Consider the following 18,181-nt stretch of genomic DNA (forward strand, 5'->3'; position numbering starts at 1 on the left):
TCCATGTTATGAAATGTTTCACAGATTCCTCACTGTTTTTTATCGATGCTTAGTATTCCACTGTGTGAATATACCACAATTTATTTATCCATTCATCCATTGATGGGCACCTTGGTTGTTTCCATGTTTTTGCTATTGTAATCAGTGCTGCAATAAACATGGGTGTGCATGTATCTGTTTGTGTAAAGGCTCTTTTTTCTCTAGGATATATTCCAAGGAGTGGGATTGCTAGATCGTATGGTAGTTCTAATTCTAGCTTTTTAAGGAAGTGCCAAATCGATTTCCAAAGTAGTTGTACCATTTGACATTCCCACCAGCAGTGTAGAAGTGTTCCAATTTCTCCACAGCCTCTCCAACATTTATTATTTTGTGTTTTTTGGATTAAAGCCAGTCTTGTTGGAGTGAGATGAAATCTCATTGTAGTTTTGATCTGCATTTCTCTAATGGCTAATGATCGTGAACATTTCCTCATGTATTTCTTAGCTATCTGAATGTCTTCTTTAGTGAAGTGTCTATTCATATCTTTTGCCCATTTTTTAATTGGGTTATTTTTCTTTTTGCAGTTGAGTTTTTGCAGTATCATGTAGATTTTAGAGATCAGACGCTGATCAGAAATGTCATAGCTAAAAACTTTTTCCCAGTCTGTAGGTAGTCTTTTTTACTCTTTTGGTGAAGTCTTTGGATGAGCATAGGTGTTTGATTTTTAGGAGCTCCCAGTTATCTAGTTTTTCTTCTACATTCTTTATAATGTTTTGTATACTGTTTATGCCATGTATTAGGACTCGACAGCAGTGGGTTTTTAACATTGTCCCTATTTTTTCTTCCATGATCTTTATTGTTTTAGATTTTATATTTAGGTCTTTGATCCATTCTGAGTTAGTTTTTGTGCATGAAGTGAGCTATGGGTCTTGTTTCATTTTTTTGCAGATGGATATCCCGTTATGCCAGCACTATTTGTTGAAAAGACTGTCTTCTCCCCATTTAACTGTTTTGGGGCCTTTGTCAAATATCAACTGCTCATATGTGGATGGATTTATGTTTGATTCTCAATTCTGAGGAACACTATTTTATTAAGAATTAAAATGTCTCTTTGGTGAGTACAGTCTGGGGTCTTAAAAGCCTGTGAGCAACCATCTAAGATACTCCACTGGTCTCACCTCTTCCACAACAAGGAAGAATGAAGAAAACAAAGATACAAGGGCAAGATTAGTCCAAAAAACTAATGGACCATATCTACCATGGCCTCCACCAGACTGATCCCAGTACAGCTAGATGGTGCCCAGCTTCCACCAATGACTGCTCTGACAGGGATCACAATAGAGGGTCCCAGACAGAGGTAGAGAAAAATGTAGGACAAAGCTCTAACTCACCTACACACATACACACACACACACACACACACACACACACACACACACGGCCAGACTTACTGGTCTGACAAAGACTGGAGAAACCCTGAGAGTATGCCCCCTGGACGCCCTTTGAAATCAGTAATGAAGTCACTTCTGAGGTTTACCTTTCAGCCAAAGATGAGACAGGCCCATAAAACAAAATGAGACTAAATGGGCACAACAGCCTAGGGGCAAGGACTAGAAGACAAGAGGGAATAGGAAAGCTGGCAATAGGGAAACCCAAGGTCAAGAAGGGAGAGTGTTGACATGTCATGGGGTTGTTAACCAGTGTCATAAAACAATATGTGTACTAACTGCTTAATGAGGAACTGGTCTGTTCCATAAACTGTCATCTAAAAAAAAAAAAAAGAATTGACATTTCTGAAACAATGCATCATTTTACTATTCATATTTATTACCCATGATAAGGGATTATGTCCTTACAGTTACTCAGTGTGAAACCTCAGTGTGATTTGTGTGCCGCTCTCCCCATATCTGTTCATTCTGGTGCCATGTCTTCAAACTACCTATCAGATCTTTCCAATGACTCTGGCATAATCCTAACTAACTGTCACGTCTTACCTGAACTACTAAAACAGGTTCCCTGTGCCAAACTCATCCCTAATCAGCTCATCATCTACCTTGACATCAGAACTGATAATATTATAATGTAACACCTTATTGACTTAGGAAACATAAAAAAGAAAAGAGTTAAAAATAGTTCATTGTTATCTTTAGGATAAAATGCAAACTCATTAGCGTGAGATACAGAATCCTTCACAATCTGCCTTATTATGTGTATTTCCAGTCTTTCCCGCAAGACCTCCTTCCATTTTACTAAGCATCCAATGTACTTACTTAAAGCTACTTGAAATTTTTACATATCTGTATTTTGGTTCTTTCTGTTCCCCCTTTATGTGAGTCCTTTATTATCCCTGTTCCCTTTTCCCCTTGAAAAAGTCTGATGCATCCTTCAAAGTCTAGGTTGTCACCTTCACTGTTAGTCACTTAGAAATAATGGAATGAATTCCTACAACACACCAAGCACAGACCAGTGCCTAGGCAAGAAATAATAATTAGGACACTCTTTACCCTCAAGGAACTTACAGATAAAAGAGGGAAACAAATGCACACAGAACAACAAAATATAATGTCATAGGTGTAATAATCGAGGCCAGCACAGGGGGCAATTGGAGAAGAGAGGCATGGATCTGGCTCTTCCCTAGATTATAGTCAGGGAAGGCTTAACAGAGGAACTGATTATACACCAATTCCTTGGAACATCAGCAGAAACTACTTGGGTAGGCAAGAAGATTCTTGGCAGAAGGGTAACCTGTATAGGGAAATGCTTATTAAAGTCAGGCCCTAACGACTTCTCTTTTAAAAAGTAAGTCACAGTGTTATAAGTAAATATAATGTATAACTTAAAACAAGCAAAAAAAAAAAAAAAATCAACCTTGGGATCTTTGCTATTTACAATATAAAGGACATATATATATATATATATAATACCAGCTCTGAACATTATAACTATTGACAAGTATTTCTTTAAATGCGGAAAGACGAATTCTGTATTTGTATTACAAGGTAATCACTGTTACCTTGCAATTTTTATATTGTAAAATTATTTTTTAAGCTTTAACTTAAACATGGGATCAATTTAAAAATGTACAGTGTTACACCAGATTTACTGGCTTGACAGAGACTGGAGAAACCCCAGGAGTATGGTCCCTGGACACCCTTTTTGCTCAGTAATGAGGTGACTGCTGAGGTTCACCCTTCAGCCAAAGATTAGACAGGCTCATAAAACAAAATGAGGCTAAACGGGTACACCAGCCCAGGGACAAGGACTAGAAGGCAAGAGGGGATAGGAAAGCTGTTGACTGGGAATCCAAGGTAAAGAAGGGAGAGTGTTGACATGTTGTGGGGTTGGTAACCAGTGTCCCTAAACAATATGCATACTAACTTTTTAATGAGAAGCTAGTTTGTTCTGTAGACTTTCACCTAAAGTACAGTATAAAAACAAACAAAAATAGTTTTAAAACATACATTTAAAAAATAAATATCATATTAATACTAAAACGAATTTTTAAAACAATAATAATAAAAGATAAAATATTACTTTGCAGAAAAAAAAAAAACCTATCAAAACAACTTAATAGACAGTAGATAGTAACAAAAATGTAGATAGTAGAAGACAGAAGTCCTGATAAAAAGGTAAAAGTTATCTGTTTATCCCTAAATCTAAGTTAGTATTCAGCTAGTGCTCCACTGGTTTAATCACGATGAATCCCTATTGGTTGAAACCATTTTGTTTTGTCTTATGAACATTTCTCAGAGCAACCTTTCACACTGTAGTTAAACACGACTTGCTCTTTCTGTCACCAGACTTCTCATAACACTGCACTTTTTCTGCCTTTTAAACCGGCATTTCTTACAAATTATATATTTACAACTGTCAAAGAAGGAATACAGTTTCTTTTTCTTTACAAAACAAAACAAAACTTACCTCTCATAGGAGGTCTTTCTAGTTCAGAGTCAAGGTGAATTGGTGGAGAGATGTAGGATACCTGTCCGTGATGCGCCTGCCCTGTGGACCCAAAAAGAAGTGTTAAAAAGCCATTGTAGTCATCTCTTTTTACATTTTTGTTTTGTTCTGTTTTATGATGTCACATTATGTCTTTCCACACTGAATTAATAATAGCCGTTATAGAGTGTAGATAGATTTATCCAAATATAAACACAATAAGCATCATATAAAAATAACCCGATTAAAGATTCTCAAACTATCTAAGGATTTTTGGTTAAGTTACAAATATATTGTAGACAGATATTTTAAAATATACAGTAAACATGAATTATAAGAAAGATGAGACGGAAAAACTAAAAATGAAGACATACAAAACACAAACGTCTATTTCTCACTGTTTTTGTTTTTGTTTTTTTTTTAAGTGATTCTAAACACTTCCAACTTCTGTGCTTATTCTCATTTCTTTACTTATTTCAGTCTGCGGAGTGGCATCGGTCTACAGACAATACTTTGAGTAGTATTTATTTAGATCACTTTAAACCATGATTAATTTATATTTTACCTCTAAGGTTTACTGCCATTATTTGAGTAGAAAAGTACTCCAACCTGCTTATTGTACTTAATGTAAAAACAATAACTAACCACAATTTAAAAATATGGTTGATGGATTCATTGCCTATTCCTTCCAAAGCATTCATTTCACCTGCTCACATACGTATTTGCAATACACTTTCTGTCTTTTAAGTTAAACGTGTTAAAGTTGATTTGAAGGCCCAAATGCTGATTGAAAAATTTGCTAGCTTAAACACAAAAAGAATTTTCTAACGCTCAAAGTGGCTATAGTTTATATCCCGATGATCCAGTAAGCAATTAGGATTTTGAGGCAAGAAAATATAATTGCAGAGTCAATTCAATTTCTAAAGCTATTTTATATAACCAAGATTTGCGTAGGAGTCAAGGACACACCACTTTCTTTCTACAATGGGGATATGCAGTTATATTTCATACATTTACTATAGTAATTCACAGGGTTGTTAATCTCTTTTCCTAAACAAGGAAAGTTAATGATACATAGATTATGATAACAGAGTAACCTTCCTGTTTCAAATAATATTCGACTTGTAATAAACTCTGCTGATTCCTCTTATGAGGCACATTTCAAATAATTAATATGGCTCCCTGTTGATAGTAGCTGCTGTTGCTCCCAGCATTTTTTTAGCTAACAACAGAGACAGTGGAGAGGACATAATATACAGACTCCTTCATAATGGTAACTAAGAATATTGTATATTCACTGGCCGTGTTTCAGTGGAACACTAAAAGCAGTATTATAAAAGGAATAAGACACTGATTGTGCACTGTTAGCAGTCCATGTTTAATACAGTTTATTAAAAACTTCAGTTGTCTTTATTATAAAACCACCTGACGTTATACATGTTGCATACCTGACTGCAAAACCATTTCTATTTTTACAGCTACTGTGTCATTACAAATTAATTGGTTTTAAACTTTATGGATCATGTAGCTGAAAATAAGATATTTTCACTTTATATTGTCAGCCAAAGGTTGAAAATAATCTCAGCATATAAAATAATATCGATTTGCTGTCTAATACTAGAGCATGTCCTTCACCACATACGATAATAACCATAGAGTTCTCTTACCTACATTTTTTCTCTTATGTATATTATCTCCTTTTATCCAACCAACATCACTAAGGGGATTAAAGATTAAGTTATTATGTTAATGTATACATATTTTTGAAACAAAGAAATGAGAGGAGGTTAAGCAACTTGCTAAGAACAGGTAGGTAGTAAACAGCAATGCCAGTAACATTTTCACTCCAAATGTATAGTACTTGTATCTGTGTCAGGCTATTTTTTGCAGACAAGTCTCATTACACTGAACCCTGGGAAAAATACCTCTATAGGTTTTAATGACCCTACACTTACAAGAATGCTTTTTTGAACTGGCACCACTCCCTTCAAGTTGAAGTGAAAATTTGTTTTAATGCTGTCATGGATTGAATTGTGTCCCCCCCAAAATATGTGTCAACTTGGTTAGGCCATGATTCCCAGTATTGTGTGGTTGTCCTCCATTTTATGATTGCAATTTTCCTATGTGTTGTAAATCCTAATCTCTGCCTGTGGTTAATGAGGCAAGAGGAGAGTACATTAAAGAGGATTAGGGTAGCATTTTAATACCCTTACTAAGGTCACATTCCTGATCCAATATAAAGGGAGTTTCCCAGGGTGTGGCCTACACTCCCTTTTATCTTACAAGTGATAAAAGGAAAGAGAAGCCAGCAGAGAGTGGAGGACCTCATATCACCAAGAAAGCAGCGTCTGGAGCATGTCCTTTGGACCTGGGGTTCCTATTTGGAGAAGCTCCTACTCTGGGGGAAGATTGATGACAGGGACCTTACTCCAGAGCTGACAGAGAAAGCCTTTCCCTGGAGCTGACGGCCTGAATTTGGACTTTTAACCTAATAAACTGTAAGCAAATAAATTTCTCTTTGTTAAAGCCATCCATTTGTGGTATTTTTCCTATAGCAGCACTCGATGACTAAGACAAACGCCAAATTTACCTCTGTTCTGGGATAAGCAAGAATGCTCAACACAGATACGTTAGGTAGCTTGGAGACCACAGTGTGTATCCTTGAGGGGAATGGGGATGTTAAAGAATGGGGTGGGGATTATTGATAGTAAAGTGCTGATGGTAGTTTGTCATAATGTCATTCTCTCTAAGAAGAGAAATCTAGCAAACTGCAGGATGCGGTGCGGCAGAGAAAGCCACAGTGGCAGGCGTGGACTGAGACTCTAAGACTTGGAGGAAGGTTCGAGGCGCAAGAATAGATTTCAATTTGCTGACTGAGACTTCTGATCTACAGAATAAAAACTAGAGCTTATGGAGATTGCTGTTGAATAATTTAATTATTCAAAATTAAGAAAAAAAAAAGATTTCCATTTTACTTTAAACAATTGGTATTCGCTCATTTATCTCCACAAAACACATAAAGGTAATGAAACCTAATTTTTGGCTAACTAAGGCAGTGATTCTCAGGGAGGCAACTGTTCTTCATTAGGGATGGGGTGGCAGAACATGGGGAGAGGCCTGTGTGTAGTTTGAAAACCACCTCAAAAGACTCATATCTCCAACCCCTCGTAAAGAATTACTGCAAAATGATAACAATAAACTTCAGTTAAAACCATAAATTACTTTGAAAATTATTTTTCTTTAGACTTTGTGGTGAATAATATTCAATAAAAAAAATAAGGTCAGTTTAAGAAGAGCTTTTTTAGTGGGGTTAAAATACATGGCAAATACACACTTTTTTTTTTTTTTTTTAATTGACAAGAGTTCTCTCAGACAAGGAACATGTTTGCTGTCTCAGTCTCTCATTCATCACAGTTTCCACCATGCTCTACTGCCTTACATTAGCCCTGCCTGGTCCTTGTAACCACAGCTTTATAAAAAAAAAAAAAAAAAAAAACTTACGGCCGTCAAATTGATTCCGACATAGTTACCCTGGGGGCAGTTCTACTCTGTTCTATAGGGTTGCTACAAGTCATTCCGACCTCTACTTAGATTTTGCTTAGGATTACATTATTCTATGAATTAATCTGCAGAACAAACATGTTTAAATATTTGGTATTCATATTTTAAAAAAAGATCTCCATTTATTTATCTTGTAATAATAAAAAAAAACCCAAAAACCAAACCCACTGCCATCAAGATGATTCCAACTCCTAGAGACCCTATAGGACAGAGTAGAACTGCCCCATAAGGCTTCCAAGGAGTGTCTTCTGAATTTGAACTGCCAACCTTTTGGTTAACAGCTGTAGCTCTTAACCTCTATGCGATCAGGGTTTCCAATTTTTAATAAGTAGGAATAAATTAGTTTTTAAAGTTTTCTCTAAAAAAGGTTATTTCATTAAGTTTATTTTCCCCATTTTGAATGAAAATGTTAGTCTTGATAATTTTCACATGCTTTTGTTGGAATTATTACTTCTTGATTCTCTCCTTGGAACTAGATACATTGATAATAACATTTTAGTTATTTTATGGTTTTTATTTCTTATATGAAGTATATTCCCAGGTTAATATTCATCAGGTTAATATTCATCTACATATCCTCAGAGTTTAATTCTTTTATGCGGCAGAATTTAAATTTTAAAGAATGCCATAGGTTATGATATTTAAGGGAAAATGTTTCTCGGCGCTGCTATTCAGCTGCCATTTTACCTTAAGTTCCTCCACAGTACATACAAAAGAAATAAGGTTCATTGACAGACTGAATAGAAGAATTAAAAAAAAAAAATGAAAAAGGAGCCCGGGAAAAATTTTTATGATTTATAGCTAGGCAGTCTAGAAGAACCATGGCAGAAGGGAAATGGGTGGTTAGCTTGAGTTGGTCTATTCATGTTGAAGTCTAGGTAAAATACATATGCATGGAGATGTTTTATATATGTATATACAAATGCATATATATGTATACACACAGATCTATTGAGATATAATTCATATGCTACATAATTCATCTATTTAAAGTATACAATTCAGTGGTTTTTAGTATACTTACTAAAATATACAACCACTATATCAATTTCAGAACATTCAATGACTGCAAAAAAAAAAAAAAATGCCCATTGGCAATGACTCCCCTTCTCTCCTCAACCAACCTAGCTCTCGTCAATCACTCATCTCCTTCTGTCTCTGTAGATTTGTCTATTCAGAACATTTCACAGAAATTAAATCATACAATATGTGATCTTTTGTGACTGGCTTCTTTCATGCAGCATAGTATTTGCAAGGCTCATCCATGTTGTAACATGTATCAGTACTTCATTCTTTTTGTTGCCAAATAATATTCCATTCTATGGCTATATCACAATTTTTTTTTTTTTGTAGCTATCATAAGTTGATGGACATTTGAGTTATTTTTACTTTTTGAATAATTTTGACTAAGTTTCTACTTATGAAATAATGCTGCTGTGAACATTTGTGTACTAGTTTTTTTTGTGGACATATATTTTCATTACTTACTTTTTTTTTTTTTTAATGACTATATACTTAGGAGTGGAATTGTTCGACCATATGGTAACTCTAGGCTTAACCTTCTGAGGAACTGTCAGAATGACTTCCAAAGTGGCCATGCTATTGTACATTCCAACCAGCAGTGTATGAGGATTCTAATATCATGGAGATGTCTTTTAAGCTTTCTTTTTTTCTTAAGGTAGTAGATTGATTCAGTCATGGTTGATCAGATTTTGAAATAATTAACATTAAGATGACCTGTAAAGTCTGGGGTTGGGGGGGAATCTCCCCAAATGAGTATGAAAGACAAAGCAGAGGGTTTGGGCCAATAGCTGTTCAACCACATTTTGAGGGTTGTTGTTGTTTTTAGTTGCCAAAGAGTTGGCTCCAACTCACAGCTACTGGTCCTACACCATCTTCATGATCATTGGTATGTGTGAGTTCATTGTTTTGGCTATTGTGTCAATACATCTCATTGAAGATTTGTCTGGTTTTAGTGAACTCCCTAGTTTATCAAACATGGTGTTTTCTGTTCCAACAGTTGGTCTTTCCTGATAACATGTCCAGAGTAAGTCAGCTGAAGTCTCACCATCTTTGCTTCTAAGAGCATTCTGGTTGTAATTCTTCTAAGGCTTGATTTGTTCATTCTTCTGGTAGTCCATGGCATATTCATTTATTCTTGACCAGCGCCACTGTTCAAATGCTTCAATTTTCTTCTGTCTTCCTTTTTCATTGCCCTTCTTTTGCATGCATATGAGGCTACTGAAAAGACCATGGCTTGGGTTAGGCACACCTTAGTCATCAAAGTGACATCTTTGCTCTTTAGAACTGCAAAGAGGTCTTTTGCAACAGATTTTCCCAATGCAATAAAGTCCTTTGATTTCCTGACTGCTACTTCCATGGGCATTGATTGTTGATCCAAGTAGAATAAAATCATTGACAAATTCAATTTCTTCCTCATTAATTATTAGGTTGTTTATTGGTCCAGTTGTAAGAATTATTTTATTCACTGTCAGGTATAATTCATACTGAAGGCTGTCGTCTTTGAACTTCATTAGTAAGTGTTTCAAGTCATCTTCATTTTCAGCAAATAATGTTGTTTGATCTGCATATCACAGGTTGTTAATGAGTCTTCCTGCAATCTGAATGCTAATGTCAGATGGATCTTGGCTCAAAGCAGAGAACACCATATTTAGCTGTGTTTCACCGAGAATGTGAAGGCAGTAGACTGTGTAGCTCTTAACAGGTTATGGATGATATTATGGAGAATGGGAATTCTAGAACACTTAATTGTAAATGGATCAAGAGCTTGTACCTGGATCAAGAGCCAGTAGTTTGAACAGAACAAGGGGGTACCATGTGGTTCAGAGCTGAAAAAGGCGTGCAGTAGGGTTGTATCCTTTCACCTTATTCAATCTGTATGCTGAGCAAACAATTCCAGAAGCTGAGTACTTAGAAAGTAGAAGAAAACACAGTAAGTCAATTATTGTACGTGTGACATGCTAAGTCTGTGGAGAAAAATCAGGCCAAGGGGGATCTGGAGTGTGAAGGGGCAGGTTGCAATTTTAAATAAGGTGATCAGAGAAGGCCTAATTGAATTTCCATGAGTAACATTTGAAGAATTCGATAGTGTCAAAAGATAATACCTGACTCTTAAAGGAAACTCTAAAACAACAAAACTATAGATAAAGGCTCAAATTCAATTTTAATAGTTAAGACTTAAGAAACTAAATGTACTGGCATTAGATGTTTTTCCTAACACATTTATTTCAAATTCCACATGTATTCATAGAAATTTTAATAATGTCACTACTGACCAATGAATAAAAAAAGACAAATGTTATTATGGAGATACGCAAATGGGCAAAAGAAGAACCTTTCTTCTTAAAGTAAAAATACATTTTACTACAATGATATCCTTATTGGTTTCTACAGTTATACTCAATTTTTCCTCAATTTCTACAAAGTGCTGTAAACAGGTTTAATAATTTATGGCCCCCCAGGCAGATTTTATGCCTTCTTTTTATTTGTCGGCTTTAAATTTTTCTGCTGCTAATGTTGATATTACTCTAGAGATGTGACATTTTCCCCCTTACAAACAATAAAATAAATGTCACATTTTTTTCTACGACAGTTTTTAATATCATTTTGTTTTTACAACTTTTAGGATGATGGCAAGTTACTTCTCTGTCTCAGTATAATAATGATTCTGTGTGGGAACTAAGGGACCCCAAGTAAACTACATTTAAAAATAGCATGTGGAATTTTTCTAAGTTCCTAAAACAGTATAGAAGTAGCTAAGCTTCCTTCTTAAAAAAAAAAAAAAAAGTTCATTTTCTTGTTGAAAATAACTCTACTACTGATAATAAAAAAAAAAAAAAAAATAGAGGTCAGTACGTTGTTTCTGCTGTTAGAAAATTGGGCATGCCTAACATGCTTTTTCATCTTTGAATACCACTCCGACTAAAACTATCTGGCATTTATAAAGTCAGCGTTCAGGTAGGGATGTAAACAAGAATCAAAAGTAATCATCAAAGAAGAGTTATAAATTGCCAATTTGATACCTATCTTTCCATTGTGGTGTCTTTTCCTCCCTTCATTTTATTAAACATACTTATTTTCAGTGAATTTAGTAAAATATGAGATAGCAGAAAAACAACTACATGCTTGACTTCCAGGATATGAAGTCATTATTGGAGGTTCAAAGGTCACTGATAAGCTTCTCCTTTGCCACACAGAAAACAGATGGAATAATTTGAAGCAAGAGGAACTTTCTTGTTTGTGTTTATGTTTGTGTATATGTATGTATATACTTCATCCAGCAAATATTTTTTCAGTACCCATTCCCTGTCTGTGGCCACTATTCAGATTACCATGTGAATAAGATTACGTGATCCTTCTACTCAAAGAGATTTCAGTCTAGATGCAGGATTAAGCACTTAGAGTGAAGTACGATATGTCCTTGATAGAGGTGAGAAAGAAGAGCACAACAATGGCCCCTAACTGAAGCAAGTAAATTCAGGGAAGAACAACACCTGGAGAAAACAGAGATCTGAGGGAAGGGCAGTGGCCGTCTAGTGGAAGAACATGGCAGGGCATGGGATGGCAGAAAGGCCATTATGAGTGGATGCCTGCAGGACATGAATAAGAAGGACAGGAAACAGGGAATCAATGCTGAGTGACAGGCAAAAAAGATGATTAGAAGGTAATACATTTTTCCAGAGATGTACAAAAGAGGAGAGAATAAAGAATAAATGTGGCTTAGGGGTCACTGAGTTTACGTTAATCATGGTGGAATGATTTGGAAAAGGTAGTGAGAATAGAGAATAGTGGCATAACTTGAAGTATGTAATGAATGTCACCGAACTGTACACGTACAAATTGTTGAAATGGCATGTTTTGTTATACATATCTTCACCACAATTAAAAAACAGCTATCACCCAGCTTCAGCAATGCCCAATTCAGTTTTACATTGTTTTATCCCTACCTTCTGTCATGCCTCCTTCCGTACCTCAAAATATTTTGAAGCTAATTCCAGACATCATATAATTCTACCCGTAAATATTTGAGCATGTATCTATAAAATACATGAGGTCTTCAATAAATAACCCTAATACCACTATGACACATAAAAATTAACAAGATATATTCTATAATGAAAAATAAATTTTATGCAAAATTCCACAAAGCAATTGCCAGAAAGAAATCAACAAATCTGAAAGACATGAAATCTCTCAGACCGCAAAATATCATATCAATACTAACGTTGAAACTGTGTGGGAGTGAGGAATGGTTTACATTTATGATGAATTTAAGTTGCTCATAGATTTAGAGGGGAATCTAAAAAAAAAAAATTTTTTTTCTATTTTATAAAACCATACAAATGCTTTTCTTTCTTTTATAAGCATGAAAAACTGACTTCATGATGAAATGACATACTAAATTTTAGAAGAGATACTTCAAAAAAAATTTCAAGAAGTCTTAAAAACCTATCATAGTAAGAATTACAACTATCTGAAAAAAAAAAATCAGAGCATTTACTTTTCCTAAATTTCCAGATTTTTTATAATCCTTCAAAAAATAATCCTGCATCTAGACATATTTGAAAAATGAGGATCATATTAATAAAAATGGTTACTTTCTAACATCTAACACTAGGAAGCACCATGTAAGGTAAATATTATTTCCTATTTTTAAAATGCAGTAATTAAGCTCTGTTACATCAAGTACATCTTCAAAGGTTACACATAGTGTGTGGGGGAGTCAGGTTTTAATTCCAGATCTGCCTGTCCAGAGACCATGTTCTGGCCGCATATGAGAATGCCTACCACATTCTATAAATCTACTCGTTAGGGTTAGGGGAGAAGGGAAATGTACCATAAAAAATTCTGAAACCTTAAAAATTTTTAGTTGTATGTTTCCGGGCCACTAAAAGGTAAGTGTTTAGATTACTAAAAGACCAAATCACAGAACAATCAGAGTTCTAACATTACTTTTCTCAGACAAGGAACATTTCTGGAAACATTACATTCTGCTTAACAAAAGGGTAGGTATATTAGCGTTCTCCTGATTTTTTTCTTTTTTTTAATAATATTTTGTTGAGTTTTTGGTGAAAGTTTACACAGTAAGTTAGGTTTCCATTTGACAATTTTCACACAAATTGTTCAGTGACATACGTTACATTTGTCACAATATGTCAACTTTCTCTCTGTGTTCTGCCTGTTTCTTTTCTAGTACTCTAGTTTCCCTGCCCCTTTATCTTCTCGTCTTCACTTTTGCACAGTTGTTGACCTTTTGGTCTCATACTGATGGCTTTTAAGTAGGTAATTAATCTCATGGGTAATACCCTTTATTTTGTGTGCTACTTTGTTATTTTACTAAAAGGTGATATTAGGGGATAGGCTTAAAAAGTGTCTCAGGGTGATAGTCTCAGGGGGGGTCTTCTGTTTTCTATTGTTTCAGTTTTTGTGGCTTTTTTAAAATAAGAATTTGAGTTCTGCTCCATTTTTTTCTCCCATTCTATCCAAGACTTATTATTGTGCCCCAGGTCAGAACGGTCAGTGGTGGTATCCAGGCACCATCTAGTTCTGGTCTGAGGGTAGATGAGGTTGTGGCTCTTATGGACTTGTTCCTTCTCCACACATCTGGTTACCTTCTTACTGGTTTGCTCCTGGTGAGCCGAAACACATAGTTGTGTCTTAGATGGTCACTTGTGAGCTTTTAAGAGCCCAGATGCTACACACTTCACTAGGATGCAGATCATGATCTTTATGAATCATGTTATGCCAATTGAGTTGCCCCATGAGACTACGGTCCTAGGCCTTCAAACCCTGAAAGCCAATTTTGGAAGGTGTTTGGCAACTTCTAAGGAGTATCCGTATCTGTGTCTTCAATGAATATATGTGCCTGCACTCACATATTTGTATTTACACATACCTTTAATTTTTTTTTTAGTGGCATAGTGGTTAAGTGCTGCAGCTGCTAACCAAAGGGTCGGCAGTTCAAATCCGCAAGGCGTTCCTTGGAAACTCTATGGGGCAGTTCTACTCTGTCCTATAGAGTCGCTATGAGTCAGAATCGACTCGACGGCATGGGGTTTTGGATAGATACTTTCATCTGTTCTCACCTATATGTGCATCTGTACCTACTCATCTTCCAATTTGCCTATACCCATCTGTATGTGCTCAAACACTCATTATTGCTTTGGTTGTGCTGTGCTCACTACGTACAAAATCGGTGCCACTTTTTCCATCACCAAAAATAACTAGTCTGTACTGTATTAAGCATATTTTCTCCACCCCCACCTTCCTGGTGACCATCAATGAACATTTATCTATTTATCAGTTATCTACAATAGAACATTTATCTATTCTTGTCTTCTTATAATAGAAGGATCATATAATATTTGTCCTTACACATTTGACTTATTTCACTAAGCATTATGCCCTCCAGATCCATCCATGTCATAATATGTTTCACATACTCATCATTGTTCTTTGTGGTTGCATAGTATACATTCATGTGTCGATGGGCACTTCTGCTGCTTCCATTTATTTGCTACTGTGAATAATTAGGTCTCTAGTATGTATACCTGGAGCTCTGATGGTGCAGTGGTTAAGAGCTTGGCTGCTAACCAAAAGGTCAGCAGTTCAAATCCATCAGCCACTCCTTGGAAACCCTATGGGGCAATTTACATTGTCTTACAGGGTCACTGAGTGAGGATCAACTCAACAGTAATGAGTTTGTTTTGTTTGTTTGTTTAGGGTATATACATAGGTGTGGGATTAGAGAGTTCAATGAAGGCCATTAAAAAAGGGTTACCAAACCCAATGCTGTCAAGTTGATTCCAACTCACAGGATTCAGTAATAAAGTTCTCCTTGAATCACTGTAATTTCTAAAAGCTGGAAAGATTCTTGAAGTGAGCTTCATACATACAAAAAATCTTTTCTATTCCTTATCACCGTTACACTTAGCCCAGGTTTTGCATACAATAAAAGGAGATAAAAGAATATATTTTACTATAAAAGTGGTTAATAGTCTATTCCACTGAAAAGGTGACTGTTGAGGACAGGGAGCTATAACAAGCTGGATTAGAAAAATCAGAATCTGAGTAATATAAGCAAAACTAATCAGCAGGATTGTGGCATTGGCTTGAAGACAAAGGTCAATAATTCTAGTTGCTCAAGTAATACAGGACATATAATCCTAGAGGCTGTGCCTAAGACTTTTTCTCTTGCCAGAACAATTATGATTTAAAATTAAAGTTACCTCAGATATTTTGCTCACAGTTTGGGCGAAGCAGAATAATCTCCCTTCCTCCCCTGTTCTCCACTGCCTCCCCAGCTACTCACATTCAAATCTCTAAAACTTGTGAATATGCTACCTTATATGGCAAAAGAGACTTTGCAGATATAATTAAGTTTAATGTGGAGAAATTATCCCAGATTACCCAGACAGGTCAAATCTAACCACAGGAGTCCTTAAAAGTTAATAGGGAGGCAGAAAAGTAGGTTATCGAGATCCAGTGTGTCAAAGACTCAACCCATTGCTGTTGGTTTTGAAGATGCAAGAAGGAGGTCGGAGCCAAGAATTGGTGTCTGCCTTTAGAAGCTGGGGAGGGCAAGGAAACAGATCCTAAGAGTCTACAGATAGGGTTTAATTTAGCCTGGTGAGACCCATATCAAACTTCTGATTTAGAGATGATATGTAAGATAATAAATTTCTGTTGTTTAAGCCTTTAAGTTTGTGGTAACTTGTTATAGCAGTGATAGAAACTAATACCCTGTTTAGTAACTGGTATTAAAAAAACATATTTTTTAAAAGCCTATTATTCAAAATGTATAAATCGTTTGAATAGCTAATACATGTACATAGCACATATTCAAATGATCCAAACAATAGCATCTAACCAACCTCTCTCACAGGCAATTCCTCTTCCCAGTATCTGGCATATCTTTTTTGAGTTATTCTATGCTCTTATAAGATCCACATACACGCATGCACACACACCAACACACATTTATTTAATTTGAATTGTTGTCACATTAAAACACAATAGTGTGGATTTTCCCAAGCTTCCTCTAAAAAAGAAGTCTAGAGCTTTAACTGTTTAACCATACCTTCACATCTTTCGAATGTATACAGACCTCTATGTTACATTAAGAATGTTCCGTGGTATAAAATGTCATCAGTGGTACTGCTAACATGACAATCTTTTAATCAGAGATAAGGGAACATTTAATAAGGCCATGTAATAACTTGATGTTACAATTTAATGACGAGCATAAATAAAACTATGTATAATGAAATGGTTAATTAAACAAAGTAAAAAAAAAAAAAAAAAGAAATGGAAGGGTCTCCTTAGAAATTATCTAGCTCAACCACTTTAATTCATAGAGGAGGTAATAGGTCCAGACAATAAGGGATACACATAAGATCACACTTTGGTTAAGGGCAGAGGCAGAAGTACGACACTGGTCAAGCAACTCCTAGCTATGTACTACCCTGTCTCTTTCTTTAACTTATTTTTGTGATAGTAAACTACTTATACAAAGTGTACAAACTTGGTTGGCTAGCAAAATAGGTGTAGCGATGCTAAAATATAGGTAAATAAAATTTCATATAAAAGTGAGATTTAGAGTAAACTCAGTCATATAACTCCTGAAATTTTCTAGCTCACAGATTACTTGAGAAGCAACTTAATGGTAAATTTAAAGATGATTAGTGTTTAGTACACGATAAAGCTTCAATAAATGTGACTTTCTTTGTCCTCGCTACCCCTTTAATAAATATTTCCTTTGGGTTATTTCATTGCTGTGTTTGTGCATTTCTGATATCTTTTTCACTATTATTAATGAGCCCATCAGTAAATAAAAAGCATAAAAAATTAATGAAAAACACTTTACACTTTTAAAGTTTTTATTTTAAGCACCTTATTTTTGGAAGGATGGAATGGAGACGTGAGAAGTTCAGATCAACATGGAATCATTCTTGGCATGTACTTCTGATCCTCAGAATCTGATTGTGTAGTAAAATATTAAAATGTAGGCATGTTTGGCTGCTGATTCAAATGTTCCCTTACATATCAGCTGCATCTCTTGGTAGTATTTCAGATACTTCATGCTGTTAAAAATAACGTAGCAGAGATATTCTGAACAGGGCAGTGATAATGAAGAATATTTGGTCTTCTTGATGATACCTTTTTTTTTTTTCTTTAAGTAGAATAAGTCAATCTAAAATAATAGAAGATTTATTGTAAATTTCCTAATGCTATTTTTATAGCACATTATTGATCCTGGAGCTTGAAAAGATTGAGAAAAATGACACTTCAATGTAAATGATGCAATGAGAAAGGAACTGCGAATGAGCTTTCATTAATTCACTCAATTACTTATTTATTCATTAGAATAATATTTAGTAAGTGCCTACTATGTGACTGATATCAGGTGCTGGAAATAAACTGGTGAACTCTTGACTCTTGGAACTTACAATCAGTGACGTAAATCTATGGAATTTAATTGAGAAATCCATTTGCTAAAGTAAAGGCAGCCCAATAAATATGTGTGTGACTCATGGCAGGTGTTCAATAAATACTTATTAATTTTTTGTCTATAAGAAAGATAAAAATAACCTTGATAATTGAGAAGCAAAATCTCTTTGAGGTTACTCAGGAAAGACTGGCAGAGGAGCAAGCACAAAGTAGATTCTGTGACCCTGAAAGA

The 18,181-nt window shown here is 35.3% G+C and overlaps 1 protein-coding gene across 12 annotated transcripts in view; it reads right to left on the bottom strand.

Annotated features, from left to right (window-relative positions):
* Nucleotides 1–18,181, bottom strand: part of ADGRL3 (adhesion G protein-coupled receptor L3) — a 945,099-nt gene that overhangs the window by 255,617 nt on the left and 671,301 nt on the right. For all 12 annotated transcript variants that reach the window (XM_049886210.1, XM_049886209.1, XM_049886208.1 and 9 more), the window contains one exon: nt 3,901–3,981. In XM_049886210.1, the coding sequence (XP_049742167.1) occupies nt 3,901–3,981 (81 nt within the window). The remainder of the gene's footprint in view (nt 1–3,900; nt 3,982–18,181) is intronic.

This window comes from Elephas maximus, chromosome 5 (assembly GCF_024166365.1).
Source record: "Elephas maximus indicus isolate mEleMax1 chromosome 5, mEleMax1 primary haplotype, whole genome shotgun sequence".
Lineage (NCBI taxonomy): Eukaryota > Metazoa > Chordata > Mammalia > Proboscidea > Elephantidae > Elephas > Elephas maximus.